Genomic DNA, 19,867 nt, shown 5'->3' on the forward strand with positions numbered 1-19,867 from the left:
TAACCCATTTACCGGGTTAAAAACTCTGGCCCTGGGCATTTCTGCCACAGAGTCTGTCTGAAGCTGCAGGTATTAAGTGTAAATTTTGAATTACATTAAATGTATAGCCTTTTTCCTCACCCTTATGTGCAGTTCAGCATAACAGGAAGGACAGAATGAAGTACTGACAGGTGGGAGAAGGTTGGAGTTGGAAAAGAGCAGGTATTTTGTGTGTGTGTGTGTGTGTGTTAAGGGGAAAGCTGAGGTTTTGCAAGTTTAGGATCCTGGTTTTTTTTTTTTAAAGCCTTCCAAAACACACAGAAAAGGAGCTGGCTTCATTCCACTGTTTTCTTCTTGTAGACTGAAGTCTTTCCTGTTGATTGTGGGATCCACTGTAGTTATTCTCTCATGTTCTCGTTGTTCCCAGACTGGTGGAATTCTGCATGCTCTCCTTCAGGCTCCTGGGCATAATTTCGAAATTCTAGTGACTGCAGGTTTTGGCTCTTGGCTCATACATGTGAAATTTCATACAATAGTGCAAAGTTGAACATGCCCAATAGCTTTGGGAGAAATTCTGATAGCATGCATCCTACTTCAGAAATCTTTCTCAGAGCTGAAATGAATGGAGGTATTTAAGCTTTTCAAGTGTGAGGGTCACTGAGAGATGTTTCAGTGCAGGTTCCAGAACTGTACCTTGGAATCTCCTGCCATAGTTGTGGAGATTGTAAGTTTGTCTTCTTTTGAGATACACCTATTCATTTCCATCTTGTCCGAGAGAGAATACTGACTTCTATCATGTGAGATTCTCTTAAAAAAAATGAAGACAGGGTCTTATTCATCCATACTGTGTTATCTCTGTCTGTGAGTATAAGTCTACATTTTAGACAAAGCAGAATCATTTGTTTTGTGTTAAATCTCCTGTGGTGTGTGGTGGTCCATCTTCTATAGAGAAATTCTTGGGCTTTCCATTTCTTTATATGTGGGAAAGTATTTTTGTGTTATGGCTCACTGGTACATCTAGGCTGATTAAAATAGATGGTTTGTGCTGAGTTCCTAGGTGTCAAGGTGGGATCAGTGAAGTCTGAAATATATGGATAAACGCTATTGAACTAGAAGACTTCTAATACTGATTTTTGTTTTTATTCCAGGAATGTACTCCGGAGAACCTGGAACTGAAAAGGAAGATTTTCGGTCAGTTAGATCTTATTGTTGGTGACAATGTTATCTTGAGCAGCTCGACCTCTTGTCTCTTACCCAGCAAATTGTTCACTGGCCTTAAGCATGTTAAGCAGTGTATTGTGTCACATCCTGTAAGTATGATGGCATGTTTTGTTTTTGTAGTAGTAGTAGTAGTACAGGTGTTTAACTAAACTGCATCCCAAACTCTTCCCTGCAGATTGAGAGATATAGAAAGATATTTGGAGTGCTTTTGTGCCATCGTTAGTGTGCAGGGGCCTAACTCTTCAGAAAAGCTTTAGTTTGGTCGTTCTGTGAGCAGCAGCATCTACTAAATTGAGAGGATGTGTGCATGTTTCATACCGTTGGCTCAAGATACATTCTATGTAAGCTGTTCTGCTCATATTGTTGTGTGTTACTCAAACTACTGGCTCTCAAAACGTGGGAATTCTGTATTTTGAAGACAAACCTATGAAATTCCCAACTTTCTTCTTGTGGCGTCATTAGTCTTTTCAAGTATCCCTTTTCAGCTGCTGTTGGGTAACAGTAAGGATCTTGCATGTGCTTGTCAGGTCGTGTTGATGAAAGATGGAAGGATTTGACTCTGGGTTTCTGCAGACTTCTGATGCAGAAGCAGTATACCTGAAGAGGAAAAGCAAGTGGATGGAGTGGAACAAATTGTACTTGCAGCTGAATTTGCATGCTTTGTGACCAGCTGGGACAGAGCAGTGATGCAGAAATGGCATGACTAGAGGTGGCAGCAGAACCTCAAAATGCTGAAGGGCACCTGTGAGCCTCTGTAGAGCTCTATGTGGGGCTGCCAGACAGCGGTTTATCACATCTCTCCTCAGTATGGAAGAGCATTTTTTCTTAATCACTGAGATTCTTACTGCTTCTGTTTTCCACTACCCAATAGCTAATGAATTTGTTAGCCTAATGTTAGCCTGGTGTTTGACAGATCAGTTAAGAAGACTGTTGTTATGAAGACTTGCAGTATCTGGAGAAAGGTACTGCTCTGCCGTCTGCAAATTGGTAACTACATGTTGTCTCTCCAGGGCATCCCTCAGGGTAAATGTCAGTTCCCTGGGCATGCTCAAGAGTGATAGTGTGAACACAAAAATACAGCGCTACTTTACTGTAAAGTCTCTACAGCTACCTGTAGCCTAACGCTCCGCTGTCAGAGAATTTGGTCAGTCCCTTTCTGACACCCCTTCATCACCACCATTGTGCCTTGGAGTGACTGAGAAGCAAAAGGATTGATTTCTTTCAGTATAATTAGTTTTCATCCCCTTTTAATTGGAAAAAAAAAATAAATCAAACTTCAAAGTATGTATCTGTGCCTAGGTTTAGCCTTTCTCCAGTCTAAAATTCAGTAGTTCCTTATCTCATATTTCCAGGGTTGTAACTTTCTGTAGTGCAACAGAAGAGATAACGTCTCTTCTATGCTTCTGTATTAAGTAACTGTAGCTGTGATTTTTTTTTTAACCAGTTCCTGGTTCTGCCTATTCTCTGACTGTTTGTCAGTCTTTGATTTTTATATTACTCTTTCTTACTGTTTTCCCAAGCTGGTCTGTACCAATTGTCTTGTTTAGTCTGAGCTTCAGTCTTCAGAGGAGGCACTTCTGAAACCAGGTTTTATCAGATCTGGAAAAGTAGCTAGTCCCTGTGTAAACATTTTCTAGGTTGCTGTTGTAAGGATATATGTATTTTCCAAAGCAAATACACTAGAGTGCCTTAAAATATCTAATTGTTCTGAAATGGCTTTGCAATCCAACCGAGACTATTTTCTTAGTAATCTCAGCTTCACTCTAAAGGGAGTGTACTGGAGAAGCTGCGAGCCAGGGGCCTTTCTGCATCTGTTATATCGGAAAACATGCTTGCTTAGTAGTAGTTGTTGGCTTTTGGTGGTTTTGTTTTAACCATGGCCTTACTAACATCTTGAATGTGGCAGTAAGACATAGGGAGTGGTGGCTGTGGGAAGCAAGCAGCTCTGGAAGACACTGTGACAAGAAGAAGTTTTGATACACCAGAAAAATTAAAAGCTAAAAGTTGTAAGGCCTCTGGCACAGGTGAGCGTGTTGAGGAGAAATTAAATGCCCAGAGGGCAGAATGAGCTCATCCCTTTTCTTAACATAGCAATAGCTTCAGTATTTAGAAGAAAATAAATGAAACCCCATAGCACAGCTGTATGATAGAAATGCATGTAGTACTTGTAGGTACAGCTGTTGCCTGCAAGCAGTTTCAGGCAGTGTATCGGTGGATGTCTTCTGCAGAGCAGTTCATTTCTCGTGCACTGCTAGGTCACGCAGCTAGCAATAATGAGGTAGATGAGAGTGTGAGCCATAGAGCGAAGTCCCTTGCTGTACAGGAAACCATGTAATCAAATCACCTTAAAAATGTATTAAGGTCTATCTGTTGGATTGTTTTCTTTAACTCCACTACTCCTGTTGGAAGTTGTTTCTGTCTTCTAATTTTTGTCCCAATCTTATGAACAGTCCATTAAAATTAATTTGACGTTTGTTGGCAGCTTTTATGTAGCTTAATTCTTTCTCTGTGTTTACTTTGTCACATCCTTTCTTAGCTTTCATTTTGTTAGGCTGAGTAAGGTAAGCTCTTCTGCTCCCTGAAGAAAGGCTTTGCGTTCCCCTTCTTATTTTTAGAAACCTTCCCCCATCCCCAATTTCATCGGTGTTTTACACTTTTAGTTTTTACCAGCATCTATTATCTCACTCCTAAAAAATTGTCTTCCTAAGTCTCCTCAGTGTGCTCATGAACACACCCATATACTCGCTGTGCCAAGTTCATGAAACAGAATATTTCAATAAGATGACTGTCAACACTAATCTTGGAAGAAATTTATAATAGCCTCAGTCTCTCTCAACAATTAACTTGTCCTCTTCCTGATTTGAACCTGTGATATACTTAAGCGTTAGAAAAGCCTTCAGAGAACTTCTTGGTGCTAGCAGTGGTTTGAATCTTGCTAAATTGCCTGGCACCACACCTGTGATGGTGTCTGTCACGCCGTTCTCAGCGTTGGTGGTGGCACTGCCAAAGAGACTGATGTGAGAAAGGTTATGCTGGAACACAAGGCGCTTTAAACAGGATAAAGTGAGTGTGTTACATCAGTAGTTAGAGCAGACGTAGCCTATAACAGATTATGCGTTGGTCAGACCCTACAGTAAAAGGAACCATGTAAGTACTGAAAAGAAAGAACATAGAGAGGAAGGGCTGCTTGCCCGTTGCTGTGGCTAAATCCTGTACTTGCATTTATACGAGCACAGTTAAGAGCAGTTGACTGTAAGGGAGGATGGTGAAAGAATCAGTACTTAATTACCAACCTTTAAATGTCAGTTTTATTTCTGGTAGTAATTTATGACATGTTAGCTCTTTCTATTGCCTGGAAACTAGACCAAGAGCTGAGTTTAACACCTTAAGACTATGGCTGAAGGACGCTGAAGGACTGCTGCTTTTGGAAAGGGCATGCAGGCAGTGTTAGTGCCTGTAACACTATGACCTGAAGAGCTTCTAGCTGTTTCTATGATGTTCTTTAGAATTTTTTATTACTTCAAAAATATATTGCACAAAAGTCTTGACTTGATGAGAAGTTACATTTGGGAAGAGTCAGGGAGAGGTAAATTTTTTTTTTTTTAAAGTAGGTACAGTGTTTGAAGGTAACCTGTTCTGCAACTTTTTCCAAGTATGTTTTATGTGATATCTGTTACTGTGTTTAGCATATATTTACAGGCTTGGGCCAGTAGCAGCTTATCTATCAAGTGCTGCATCTTACAGGTGGTGTTTAGCAATAATTTTGTTATAAAGTTCTTGAATATCTAAAAGAAAATGCCTTACTTCACTTGGAAAGACAGGTGGTGGCCATATGTCTTACAACAACAAACAGCCTGAATATTGAGAAAACATCAGTTACTCAAGTCAGTATAAAGTATTATAGTATTGTTTGAGTGCTGTCACCTTTAGTGTAGCTCCATGAACTTTGCTGGGGTTAAACAGAGTTAGAATTAATGCAAGATTAATTATTTTTTTAATTTGAATTAATACACCAGCTCTTAATGGATTAGTGAAATCTTTCAAGGTCTGAAGATCAGGCTTACTGTTTTCACAAGAGAATATCCATGCTAGTAGCAAGCTATAAAGATGCTTTATATTAACTTGTTCTGTTAATCTCTTGGTAATTGACATTCTTCTTTTGTGTTTCTTCTTGAGGTAAATCCACCTTACTTTGTGCCGTTGGTTGAAATTGTTCCTCATCCAGAAACAGATCCTTCTACTACAGAGAGAACATATGCCCTGATGAAGAAGATTGGTCAGTCTCCTGTCAAACTAAACAGAGAAATTGAGGGGTTTGTCCTGAATCGGCTCCAGTATGCAGTGATAAGTGAATCCTGGAGACTTGTGGGTGTATGTATTTTTATTTTTTTCTGCAATTTCTACAGACATACACTGCAGGTCTTGTAGGTGTTACAAGTGAGATCAGATATTTAAATTTCCTGTAAATTTGCATCATCTTTGTTAAACTGTCCCTTATGAACATGAAATATATACTAACATGTAGATTAAAAACAGTAAGAAGTGATGTCAGTTACAAATAGCAATGACTCAGACAAACAAAGTGATATGATCATAACCACTATCCTTTAACCTGCTTGCTTTTTAGAATACTGTCATTTTCAGGAAAACGAAAATGCTGATTTTTTTTTTTTCTAGGTTGTTTCATCATTTCCTTTTATTTTCTGAATGGTACTAGCCTATCGTACAGTGGTTTTGAAAATAATATTTTAAATGGTTTTCTCTTTGGCCTTTCAGCAACTGCTCTCATGCGTTCAACAGTTATTTGATACTTGTAGTTAAAGACAGATTTCTCCTCCTCCTGCTCATTCAAACTTCTAGCTGAGAATCATTTGTTTGTGCCCTTTCAGCTTTTCCCACAGTTACCTTTTCTGCTGCAAAGTCTGATCTTTCATCAGGAAGAGCTAAATTATAAGTCTATTGCTATTCTGTTGAGAAGAGATTCAATTGGGCTTGAGTAGGGCTTACTTTTTTTTTTCATGGAGAATGTTTTGATTTTTCAAGCTGTTTAAAACAACCATGCACGCAAATATAAGTAAAGATCTTAAAACTAAGGTAATATTATAACGTATCGTAAACAAAACAACTGTTTTTCTAAAGCAGTATCTAAACATAGTTGCTGAACTGATTTTGCTTACCTCTAGTTAGCTTCCACTAACACCACAATACAACAATATAAAGGAGGTGGTGAATAAGTGAAACAATATTGTTAGGAAGGAACTTACCTTCTACTGGAGATGTTTCTTTAAACTGAAAAAAAAAAGTTTCTGTTGGTAAAAAAGTTAATACAAATTCTTAAGCATATGGTAAGAAAAACCCCTTCAGAAAGCTGTAATCATGTTGAAAGACACAGGATAGAAAGGACAGTAACCTCTAAATTGTTTTTTAAACCCTAAAAACCCCGGATGAAAAAAAATCTGAGAACAAAAATGTAAAAATTACTACTAAAAAATGTGAACAAGGAAGGTAAGTTCATGGTGAAAAATCTAACTGAACTGCGGTGTTCATTGTTAAGGAGGTTCTCACGCTGTAACTTTTCCTTGAAAGGAAGGGATCTGCTGTAGAAGTAGAACAAGTCATGCTAAGAACAAGATTTTTGGAGCAGGAAAGAGTAAATGAGTAATGGCAGATTGTGAAGGAGAAATGGAACTTACCCAAGAATCCCAAAACTCAAATATGAAGTCGATGACATACTGATTTAAGCACCTTTGTACACAGTGACTAGCATAATATGGCAGAAGTGGAAGTTAGCACTTAAATCTGAGCTCTTTTAAAAGAGTTCAAAGTGCTGTTGAGGAACCGTGGGCCAGTAAGTCTGATAATGTGTAGGCATACCGATACAATACCCTTGGTCAGCACAGGTATCCAGGGAAGTAATGCCTCAAAAATGTAGTAGGATTCTTTCATGTCTCTGAGAGGCACAAACTGAATTGCGGAAGTCACTCCTATAGAAACCGAGGATGTTAAAAATACGAATGGGTTCAGGGAACGTTTAAACACACTCATGGAAAACCATGCAGAAGCAACCTCCAGCTGTCAAAGTCTCAAAGACTTGACTGCTGGGAGCTGAGGCAGTGCCTGTCATTGAAAGTATCACTCTGTGTTTGGTCTTCGGTTATGGAAAGAGTATAAGAACGCTTCATGGGCTACTGCCCAAAAAGAGGTATTGATTTGAGGTCAACCTCTAGTATGAACTCATATGAATGCTTTTTGTGTGTGTGGTGGTACATGAATAGTAACAAAATAGTGCTCAAGCAATGAAAGTTGCTTTTGTTGTGCATCATCAAAGTTTCCAAGTTGTTCTGGTTTTGTATCATTTTATTGAGTTTCAGGCAAATACACATTTAAACTAACAACTTTGATAGCTGTGTTTCGTTCCAAAAGCCTGGACAAATACCAGCTATCAAAGGTGTATAGTTTCAGCTGCGTGACTTCAGGCTACACACTGCCTTTGACGGGAGGAGAATCACTGCAGATAGGTGAGACCTGCAGGCCTGGGGCTGCTTCTGTGTTTCTACTGTTGTGCTGCCAACTTAGTAGGTTTTTTGTTTATTTTTTGCGAGTCATGTTCTTTTGGTGTTTCCACTTTCAAAGTGGGGGAAAAATACTTCTTGCTTCTGATTAAGTCACTTTTCAGTCCTTATTGTAGAAAATGTCAGCCTCCCCAGCTCAGTCTTTGAGAGGCTCCTAAAAATCAAGTTTTACTCACATTGATTCCATCTGGTAACAAAAGTTTCCATACCCTAAGAAGCACTAGGGTGGAAGATGAACTACAAATATTAGCAGGAGGAACATATTAATAAAGCGTTCTTGTCCAAAATGACCACACTATTAATCCTTATGGCTGGATATGTAAATTGCATGTGTTGGATGAGGCAATCCAAGTCAGCTTGGATGCAGAACACAGACATTCTTACGAAACTACTTATGAACACTGCGGCATTTTGATGCTAATAGTTGTATATTGCTTTTTACTATTGTAAAAGAACAATGAGACAGAACTATAAAACATCATTTCAAGATTACTTATTTTATTAGTGGTTGTAAAGGTCTGAACAAGTATCTTTATATGCCTACAGTTACATGGCATAAACTGATGAGTGCTCCTATTTCTGTTACAAGTTTTCTTTAATTTTGACATGGTGAGTGCTTGAGAAAAATCTGTGTTGTTGCTGGAGGACTGTTTGTATTTGCATTGCAGTGCATCAGTTCTTTACCACATAACAAAGACAAATATTCCAGATATAAATGCTGTGTGTGAAACAGGAGAGAAACAGCAGCAGTCTCCAAGTGTTTTGAAGCCACTTGATATGATCTTAAATCAGGCCCTTTATATAAACAACTGTCTGTTTTTTTGAGGACTTTGAGATGCAAGCTTGAAAGTTCTCATCTGCGTCCTTGCCTCACAAATATTTATAGTAGTGGCAGGGGAGTGATGTTATACGTGCACACGTGTGCACATATACTTTTATCAAAGTCCAGGTTCAGTCCAGTCCTTTGCCTGGACAAGGTTTTTTGTTTGTGGGGTTTTGGTTTTATTTTGTCAATTGAGCTTATTTCACTTGAGACTAGAGAAAGCTTCTCTGGTAGAAGTATTGATGTACTGTTAAAAAAGGCATTGGTGGTAGGACAGACATGCAGGTGCACCTGTGCTAACAACATTTATCTGGAAAACTTTATCACAAATGGACTGAGCAGTGTGCAAGATATGTTTTGGTTCCCAGATGTAGCTTGGCAACTGACCACCTGCCAGTCTCTCTCTTTTCTTTAGCAATGCTGTGTTGGGATGGGTGATGGGCGAGGCATGGACAGGGATCATACAATGGGAGAAGGGCTCTGATACAGGCCATGAATATGGGGCTGTATAGAAAGCAATGTGATAAATATAGCTGCTTGCTGCATGATGCGTGGGGCTCCCCAACTTCTGCCATGGGGGTCCAAGGGTAGGAGAGGCTGTAACAGCCAGAAATCAGAGGCAAGGCCCTGCCAGCAAGTTGGGTTCAGGCTCAGACTCTGTATGGTGCTCAAATTGCATGTGGGCAGGGATGCTGGAGCAGAGAAAAAAAGCATAATTCAGGGCAAAGTGATTAAAGTAGCAATGAGCAAGGTGGGTATGTGGATACAGTTTCTTTGCCAAAGGTGCTGGGGTCCCCAGGAGCATACACAGGGAGGTTGGAATTTTGAAGCTGGGTATAAAATGAATGCTGCGGATACAGGATTAGGCTAAATGTGGGAGTGGGAACTACAGAATTAAGGTGGTGAAAAATCAGGAGGCCTGAAGGGCGAGATCCCAGTGTGCAGGAAAGTAGGAGAATGAAAACCCATTTGGAGACATACAGTTGGGTGCCGAGAACTTTGGCCATGTGGATAATTGGGAATGTGGATTTAAGGATGCATAAGTTTGACTTTACAAGAACTTAGAAGCAAAGACCATAGATACATTTATGGGCCTAAAAGAAGGAATTCAAGCATGTGCTTTGATTTAAGGCAAGAGTGCTACAATGCGATGTTTCATTTTGGATCCAAGTTAGTCTTTTGTGTGACAAGATGTCTTTTTGAACATTGTTTTGACTTGCAAGTCATGAGAACTTGGGTAATGCAGGTGTTTGTGGCAGGAACTTTTTGCATCAGTTGATTGAGAGCAGCCTTGAGAGAAGGACTTGGGAGTGTTGGTTGATTAAAAGCTCAACATGAGCCAGCAATGTTGCTTGCAGCCCAGAAAGCCAACTATGTCCTGGGCTGCATCAAAAGAAGCGTGGCCAGCAGGTCGAGGGAGGTGATCCTGCCCCTCTACTCCGCTCTGGTGAGACCCCACCTGGAGTACTGCGTCCAGCTCTGGGGGCCCCAGTACAAGAAGGACATGGAGCTGTTGGAGCGAGTCCAGAGGAGGGCCACTAAAAATGATCAGAGGGCTGGAGCACCTCTCCTATGAGGACAGGCTGAGAGAGTTGGGGGTATTCAGCCTGGAGAAGAGAAAGCTCCAGGGAGAGCTTAGAGCAGCCTTCCAGTACCTAAAGGGGATCTACAGGAAAGCTGGAGAGGGACTTTTTACAGTGTAATGATAGGACATGCGGTAATGTTGTTAAGCTGAAGGGAGGGTAGATTTAAATATTAGGAAGAAATTCTTCCCTGGGAGGGTGGTGAGGCACTGGAGCAGGTTGCCCAGAGAAGCTGTGGATGCCCCCTCCCTGGAAGTGTTCCAGGCCAGGCTGGATGGGGCTTTGGGCAACGTGGTCTAGTGGAGGGTGTCCCTGCCCATGGCAGGGGCGTTGGGACTGGGTGATCTCTGAGGTCCCTTCCATCTCAAACCATTCTATGTTTCTGTGATTATCTCTGTCTCCCCATGCTCCACATTTATTCCATGATAAAGGAGATACTGGGAACACTCCAGTCTGTCTCTTTACGGTCATGTATCTGAGAACTTTCTGTAGGACTACGTAGTGTGTGTGAGACTGATGTTCTTGTAGGTTTCTTATTTATGTTTTTAATTCTTAGGTCTCTAGTAGAAGTGTTTCAATGCTGATTGTGATGTGAGTAAAAGACGTACTGTGAGATGTTGAGGTTGAAGATCTGCTGTCTTCCTGTCTTCTCAACCCTAAATTTTGATATTACAAGTTTGGAACCATTAGAATAATCTGTAGCCAGTAATAGGAAAAATATCTCAAACAGCTTTCTCTGTTATTCCCTTTTACCTTTTATTTACTTTCTCATGCCTCCATTGACAGTGGTCACTGGTATATTGATTTTGTTCATAACTCCTTGGAGCAGACTTACTGCCTTTATTTGCCTGGGAAGCACCCTGTGCACTACTGACACTATTACTTTTGTACTTTTACCAGTACCAATACATTCTGTAACAGCTTGGGATTATGTTGCAAAAGAATGTTAGTTAAACAGCTTGACTTTGTCTTGTTTTGAAGGTAAAGTTTTGGTTAACTTCATCCGGAAAAGAACAACCAAACAGTTTCACCAGTGCTTTAGATCAGAAGTCTCAAACCTTACTGTGAATATCTAGGACTGTCCTTTTACCGTGGATTACTGAGTGGAACCTTATCTTGGTAAAATATTTTTCTAAGCATCACCTGGAATTTGCAAGGAGGCCATGAAATACAGCAGCAGCGATAGTGAGGAGAACATGGCAGTTTTTCAGCCCTGATCTAATGTAGGAGTTTCAACTGCTTTTAAGAACCTGCTAAAAGTATTTTGTGTGATGGATCGTATGATAAGTGTCTTAAGAGCCTGTATTTTCCTCTGTATAAGCTTTTGATACTGTCTTAATGTATGTTTTTCTTTAAAAGTGGGTTTTCTTTCAGGTTATAGTCATTGTAAAAAAACCAAGAAGAATGGGCAGCCCTGCCATTTTTGTTCGTATTTTGGAAAATAAAGGAGTTGTGGTTTGGCTGTCTGTCCATTTTAGTTGCTTTCACAGCAATCAGCTGCATTGGCTTTGGTCCCTAATTTATGTACCTCTCCCTTCTCAGGTGATTAGTTTGGCAGTCCTTAAATGCTGGCAGGACTTTTTTAATTCCAAATTCCTTAATATTAATAATTGTATTATAATGTTATCCAGAGCACCTTTCCAAAAGATCAAAGATAAGGTAGAGGGTTAAACATCTCGTTATAGTGCCCCATAAAAGGGGGACATCATAAAAGGAAATTTAAAGAGCCAGGGAGAAAATTAGTGTTGATACTAAGTGTTTCTTACAGGGTGAAGGGAGTGAGGGTGCCATGGAAGAAGGAAGATAAGGGCCAGCAAAGTAAGGAGATGTGAAGTGTGTAGGACAACAAGTTTCTCAAACATGATGAAATGGAAAGAGATGGAGCTGGTAGAGGGATCTAGGAGAGAAGTCATATGCTCAAAATGACAGGACTGAGAAAAGGTCTTATCAGGGTGTGGATGGAAGGGACTTGATTGAAATGATATTGAAGAGAAGGGTGTAACAAGTGCTGCTGAGAGAGAATGCATATATTAGTGGCAATCAGAAAAAAAAAACGCTGGATTTGGGAGATACAGAGGATGAAGTGGCAAATTTGGAGACAGAAAGTATGTGGTCCAGGAGGGAGTGGAGTCCAAAATAATTATAGACAGACTGGAGTGAGTAGGAGAACATGATGAATTGGTAGTATGAGAAAAAGTAAGATTGTTTTTTTGGCCATGTCACATTTAATATGATTACGAACCAGGTCGGTGACAGAAGTTGTGATGTGGGTGTGACTCACAGATGTAAAGATTGTTGATTAAAACCAAGTAGGTTGGGTCAGGGCCTAAAGGTGGAGACTACAGAACTGCCACAGGCTTTTGGAAAGGAGAAAAGGGTCCTTGCGTAGTGAGAAGCACTAATAAAATATGGAAGAAGCATTAGGGCAAGCCTGTGGCATCACAGGAGATTAAAATCTCCAGGAAGATGAGATTGCAGTATGTAAATGGTGTCATAAGAAGTGTGGAGGATTCTGAGCTAGTCTGTATCTTAAAGTTTGGCCATTGGGGTCACTGAGGATTTTGGAGGAATTTATTTGAAATGAAGATCTTAATTTTGTAGCTGTGAAAGCTTCTGGTGAACTCTAACACACTTCCTCTTCCCTTTGACAAGTGCTTGAGGGGAAGGCTTACAAGAAGGGTTACCCAGGATGAAGAGGATGAAAAATTCCCTTGGGAAGCTTGTTCCATACCTAGACTTAATGAAACTGGGTTGGAACTCTTTCTTGTTTACTTCTTAGCATAAACCCTGATCCTTGTGGAAGACACCTTGCTGACCTTGTACCCACCCTGCTGAATCATTCCACCAATTTATGATCTCCTTAACATAAGTGGGAGTAGGATTATTCCCTAGGGGAGGATGGTCTAACTTGTTTCTCATTTATGTGTTTTTAATTTCTGAAGAGAAAAAGTAAAAGGCCTTTCTTTAAGACGGCCTACGTGGCAAGGAGAAACTGAGCTCACGTGAATAGAATGACATAGCCCTCAATTGGACTGATCTGTCTTGTTTTCCTTCTGGTAGCAGCAATTTTTGCCTTTTAGCAGCTATAACCATAAAATTACAGCTATAGTCAAAAGGCCAAGAGCAAAGCAGTCATCTCATGATTCTGAGGGCACCTGGTCTTCAAATGTCGGTATTGAAGCTGAGAACTATGGTATCAAAAGAAATACATCCGTTTTTAATTTGAAAATTAATTTGCAGTGATTCTGAAGTGCTTGAAGAGCCTGTTAACTCTTTAACGTTATGTTTACAGTTTATAACTGCTGCTGTGGTTCAAATGCTTGCGTGGAACTTGTGGTTAATCTTTTGTCCGCAAATCCATGTCAAGCGGGGGGGGGGGAAATATCACTCATCAAGCACAGCTTTACCAGCATAACTCATTGTTTGGATGAAGCACTCTGAACAGAAGAGCGATTTTGTTGACTTTGCTGATGTTGTTCAGGGTAGTTGTGTTGCCCTGTCAGGGGAAAAAACTTTGACAGAGCGTGTGGTGCCTGTGCTAGTTACACTGATGCTGGTCTGTAATCTGAACGCTGTCTGAGGTTTTCGTTTAGTCCTGTCTTTACACAGACCTTCCTGTCTGCTTCTAGATGAGTTACTTTACCATGCCTATGCCTTACCTTTACGTTGAAGAAAACAATGCTTCCTTACCCCTGCCATTTTATGTCTAATTAAATTGTCACCAGAGCTGCATGTTCCATGTATGCTGGGTAGATGTTAGCAATTAGATTATTGTTTGTTGTCAGGATAGAGTTCAAAAGCCACCTGCAGCAGGGATTCAGCCAGGCTTATTTTTGATAGGAGCAATGCCTACTAACAGATCGAGACTTGAGGTTGAGCCTTATAAAAGGCTCTGTTTAAGCCTGAGATGATGAGACTTGATGTCTGTGGCCAGCTGTAGAAGTTATGTTGGTCCTTGGCTTGTAACTTTCTCTTAAAGTAACAGTAGATGATGTAGTTGTTGAACACAGGAAGACACTGTGGGTGGGATTCAGCTCACTTACGATGGGATTTCTACAATGTAGACATTGACATCCAAGCTCCCTACTCATCTTTCAGTTGGTGAGGAGAATTAAGCTCTTTTCGGACACAACTCATCTTACCTATTCTAGATGCCTGCTTTAGCATGCTGATTTTTTTTTCTCCCTAGTGATTATGAAGAGAGTCTAGATGTCTAGCTCAGATGTCAATGTCTACAGCAGGTCAGGAGAGCTGTCCTGCATACCTGTGACTCTAGCTGATCACTGTGTGATATGAAGGAGCATTCAGACAGGGCCCTGCAAGAGGGAGATTTAACAGAAAAAGACATGTCTTTTCCAAGCAGATGAGTATACCTGCTCGTATTCTGCAGCTCAAAGGGGCTTGTGGAGAAAGAGACACTGGAGTAGGGAGACCACCTCAAGGTAGGGTGAGAAGACCAGTTAGAAGCAGTTCAACATCTCTTTCACCTTCTTAACCAGAAGGAAATGTTTTTATGTCTCTCAGAATAGAGAGGACAAGTTCTTGAAACCAAGCTTTATCTGATGGAAGTGGTTAGAACAGGTCTTAGTTAATTCCTGTCTTTCTAGTAGGTGGAAAACAACCTCATATAATAAATATTATTCTTCTCAAGTAAATCTGTTAAGGTAATGAACTGTACCTCTTTTTTTTTTTAAAAAAAAAAAAACCAAAACCTTCGTGTGCTTGCCCTAACCTGATGGAGGCGTTGGCTTTCTTGTAAATGCTGCTACATGGGTGGAACAGCAGTGCTCAGCTTTTAACAGGAGAAATGCTTCATTTTGCATGCTCCACGTCCTGCCAGCTCTGAGATGTGAGGCTGTCAATGAACTCAAGAACCTGGGCAGGTCGAGGCTGAATGTTCAGCGATTTTTGTGGGAGGGAGTGGCAGCTGCATTGCCTGCATGCTGCCTTTTTTGTGGATGGCCTCAGGAATAGTACCCAGTATAAATTAATACACTTTTTCATACAATACGCACCCCACACTGCCAATTGTGACTATGCCTAAAAATCCAGAACTAAGAGAATATGAAGGGAAGTGTAAGATTTAGCCAAAACTCCTGTATTTAAAAGGGCTGGTATACGACTTGGATTTGATATAAACTCTTTTGGTCATGTGCCATCAAGAGTGTCATGTTTATTCTTTGTTCTCTGATTCTCAGTTTTGGGGAAAAAGTATATTGGTTAACATAAACAGCTCAATTTAGTTTTAGTACATGAATTACTGTAAGTAATAAGTATCAGGCAAACTAGCGTGTACAAATAGTACATATTGTATGGAAAAAGTGTATTAATTTCTAAATTTAAAAATAAGATACTGTCAAATGTATCAAAGTGTATTTGGATTATGAAGTACAGCAATCTTAGAGGTGTGAACAAGTTTTTCTACTGAACCATAGGAAGGCTTGCGTAATAGATGGACATTTCTGGCAAACAGTTGTGTTTCTGTTTGCAAGCTAACTGCTATTTCTAGCCTTAGTTTTTATTACTACTTTAATTTTTTAATTATATACAAAAAGCAGGCAATTTTGCATATAAAACCAAACATTCACAAATCTTCCTGTTCTATTTTTGCTATTTAGGAAGGAGTAATATCTCCTACTGATCTAGACCTTGTGATGTCTGATGGATTGGGAATGCGATACGCATTTATTGGACCTCTGGAAACCATGCATCTTAATGCAGAAGGTAGGTAGTTTAAAATGCTGTGGATATGAAGGGAAGGCTTACGTTGCACAAGGCTCTGGAAATGTTCTATAACAAACCAGGTTAGGATTGCTGCAACTGACTCGTCTCTAATTTATCTAAAACTTGAGGTCAGATGGAAGGAAATGGATAGTGACTGTCCTGTTGTAAGTGATCAGATGAAAGATGACAAATCATTGAAACAGTAGCTGTGTACTTCATTTTTTCCAAGATTTGTACAAGTGCTTTGCGAACATTGCTGTACCCATAGTTCAGGCCTGCCTGAGTGAAAAGAAAGTACTGGAAAAGTTCATCTGCTAATGCGGTGTCAACAGAAAGTCACTTGCTGATGATGAGTGCGCTTTTTTCCCCCAAGAATTCATAGCAAAGGCTTGGTGTAAATATCGCTGGAACTGGCTTGTTTTAAGCTGTCTTAAATCCTGAGTGAAGTGAAATTGCTTCTGTCGGCAATTCTGTGCATACAAAGTTGACTTGACAAAGCAGTCAAGTAATAGTTCAACATCTGACTTGAATAATCAAGACAGATTTTTAGATATTTTTAGAACAGTACACATGAATCCCAGCTAAATAAAAAGTGAATTGCATAAAATGAAATAAAAATTATGGATCAGGTTTACAAAGGTTTGAGCAGTGAATTTAACAAAACATGAAAACTTCAGGAAGTGAAGATCAACTAAATAAATTTTCAGCTCTTTATATTATGGGCTGTGTCTTTATCCTGGTTTTGTATGATCCCTGACATCGTAGGCCCCTGTTCCATTACTGAACCTTTTAGGCACTGCTGCAATGCCTAATAATAAAATAAAAATAAGAAACCAAGATCATAAAATATCAGTGCACAGTTAGAACTGTTATTTTATGTCAACTTGTTGGTTAGTTACTTGGCAGAAACTTAGGTCTCTTAAGGCTGAATAAGCAATTTGGACATGAATGTGGAATTGTGGATCCTCCACCAGAGTCTTTCAGCTTGTCAGTTTGGTTGTATTTCAGTAAATTAAACAACTAGGTAAACAACATCCCTCCTCTAAGAGGAGGCACCTTCCTAAAAGTTTCCCTCTTCTGATCTATTAATATCTAGAGGTTTCCAGTCCCCTCTAGTGATTTTAGACTTACTCAGTGTAAACCATAGAGCAGAACAGATGCACGTAGTACTACCTTTAAGCACAGCAATCTACCTGGAGTCTTGTAGGCCAAGTTTGTCCAGTCCTGCCCCCACCACTCCACTAAGCTGCCATGCCCTCCTCTGCAGGAACCATCCATGCACAGGGTCTTCTGTCAGAGTAACTTGCTGAACTGCCTCTACTAAAACATAAAACCAAAGTGAAATGCATGTTAATATTAAAAGAAAATTTAATCCCTTTTAGAGATCAAATCCTACTTGTGAATCCTTTTTTTAATCCATGTTTTAGACTCCTTAATTCTAAAACAATGTTTACTTGAGATGAATGGAATCATGTAAGTCATCTGGGTTGGTTTTGATGCTCTTCCTGGAGTACTCTTTGGCATTTGATGTTCCATCACGATCCAGCTTAGCTTCCTTCCTCCCATCAGGAAGTAGTCATTGTTACGAAAACATTTCTGAAATTTCCCATCTCTAACCAGTTTAGGTAACATATGCAACTGGTAGGTTGCTTATTCACAGCAGAGATTATCCAGCTTCTAGATTTCTTCTGTTAGGAATTTTAGTATTCCAGATCAGAGGAAGAAAAATTATGAAATATAATCCAAGAGACTGATAAACCAGAAGAGTAATCTTGTGGTGGACTTGCAAAATACAAACTCAAAATATACCTGTAGAGTTATTTTAACATTATATAATAATCTCAATTAAAAATAACCCTAGAATAACATAATTAGTACACTTGTGGACTGGGCCACTTACACAAAAGCACTTTGTCAGCTTGTTCAGTAACTTGGATCATGAGAAGTATTGCTTCACTCCCAATCTTGCACATGCATTGTCTCCGAGTCTAGAGCTGCTCCTGTTTATGTGCTGGCAGGCTGACTCAGGCTGTTGCTCTCATCAGAGACAGTTTAAATCAAAACTGCTGATGTCAGGACATGTAATGGTTTATGGTCATAGTTCTGTACCAGTGCCAACTTCTCTTTGGTTGCCCAGTATTGCTTCACATGAGATGTAATAGAATCATAGACTCACAGAATGGTTTGGGTTGGAAGGGACCTCAAAGATCATCCAGTTCCAACCACCCCTGCCATGGGCAGGGACACCCTCCACTAGACCACGTTGCCCAAAGCCCCATCCAGCCTGGCCTGGAACACTTCCAGGGAGGGGGCATCCACAGCTTCTCTGGGCAACCTGCTCCAGTGCCTCACCACCCTCCCAGGGAAGAATTTCTTCCTAATATTTAAATCTACCCTCCCTTCAGCTTAACAACATTACCGCATGTCCTATCATTACACTGTAAGAAGTCCCTCTCCAGCTTTCCTGTAGATCCCCTTTAGGTACTGGAAGGCTGCTCTAAGCTCTCCCTGGAGCTTTCTCTTCTCCAGGCTGAATACCCCCAACTCTCTCAGCCTGTCCTCATAGGAGAGGTGCTCCAGCCCTCTGATCATTTTTAGTGGCCCTCCTCTGGACTCTCTCCAACAGCTCCATGTCCTTCTTGTACTGGGGCCCCCAGAGCTGGATGCAGTACTCCAGGTGGGGTCTCACCAGAGCGGAGTAGAGGGGCAGGATCACCTCCCTCGACCTGCTGGCCACGCTTCTTTTGATGCAGCCCAGGACATAGTTGGCTTTCTGGGCTGCAAGCAACATTGCTGGCTCATGTTGAGCTTTTAATCAACCAACACCCCCAAGTCCTTCTCCTCAGGGCTGCTTTCAATCCATTCCTCACCCAGCCTGGAGTTGTGCTTGGGATTGCGCTGACCCATGTGCAGGACCTGGCACTTGGCCTTGTTGAACTTCATGCAGTTCGCATGGGCCCACCTCTCAAGCCTGTCAAGGTCCCTCTGGATGGCATGGACCTCCTTTTGGTTGCCCAGGATAGCCTGCTCTGATGCATTGTACTGATAGTGTCTATTTTTTATCAGTGGAGGGAAATGGAGGTAGAGATAAGAAACCCCCTCTATCCTGTTTGTCAGTTTGTCTAGCAGCTCCACCAACTTCACAGCAGCTGCCTTTCTTTATAGCCATAAGATACTAAATACCCACAGTCTTGCACTCTCTGTTAATCAGTGTGGAAGGATGGTGGGGATGCAGGAAGCATGTGGGAGAAAAATAGTGTTACTTGTAGGGGATCCTGGAAAATGGAGAAGTTTGGTTTTGGTTTTGTTTTTTGAAAGGGTGATGTGATACTTTTGTTTGGTTTTAAATAAAGAATATTATTCCAATGATTTTTGTCTGAGATCAGTGTTACGTCTTTCCCTGTGGGATGCGTACATGAAGATCCTCCCATGAACTTCCTGTGTGCTAATGCCAGGTTTCCCCCATGTTAGTTCTTATGTCCTTTCCTCCATATTCATAAATGGTCCTATCAAAAGCTGTTATCTAGGCCACTTCAGATTGCCAATTAATCCATGCATGAAAATTAGAAATTTTGACTATATGGCAGTGAGCCAACAGCCTTGAACATGGAATAAAATGACAGCATCAAGTCACTAAAAGGAGCAGAAGCAGCTACAGCAATTTGAGAACTGAATTGCAACAGACAGGAAAGAAACCCCCTTTGGGGGGAAAAAAAGCACATCCAAATTGCATGTTATGCAATGTTGATCGTTGGTGTCAGTAAATAAAATTAATGTTGGTTTCAGTAAGCTCTGTCTTTTTAGTCTGTCATCTTATGATTCCACATGGCAGCATCGCAACAAATGCTGTTAAGTCTTTTACAAGGAACATCTGTAGACTTCAGTAGAGTCATTTTACCTGTTTACTTATTGTGGGATTATGTTAGCACACACAGCGTCCCTCCTATACATGTACCTGGCTATCT

At 40.5% G+C, this 19,867-nt stretch overlaps 1 protein-coding gene across 4 annotated transcripts in view; it reads left to right on the forward strand.

Annotated features, from left to right (window-relative positions):
• CRYL1 (crystallin lambda 1) overlaps nucleotides 1–19,867 on the forward strand; it is a 61,133-nt gene that overhangs the window by 27,257 nt on the left and 14,009 nt on the right. For 3 of the 4 annotated variants that reach the window (XM_054824208.1, XM_054824225.1, XM_054824199.1), the window contains 3 exons: nucleotides 1,128–1,289; nucleotides 5,377–5,571; nucleotides 15,797–15,902. In XM_054824208.1, the coding sequence (XP_054680183.1) occupies nucleotides 1,128–1,289; nucleotides 5,377–5,571; nucleotides 15,797–15,902 (463 nt within the window). The remainder of the gene's footprint in view (nucleotides 1–1,127; nucleotides 1,290–5,376; nucleotides 5,572–15,796; nucleotides 15,903–19,867) is intronic. The other variant, XM_054824218.1, reaches the window with a different exon arrangement.

Source organism: Grus americana, chromosome 1, assembly GCF_028858705.1.
Source record: "Grus americana isolate bGruAme1 chromosome 1, bGruAme1.mat, whole genome shotgun sequence".
NCBI classification, from domain to species: Eukaryota; Metazoa; Chordata; class Aves; order Gruiformes; family Gruidae; genus Grus; species Grus americana.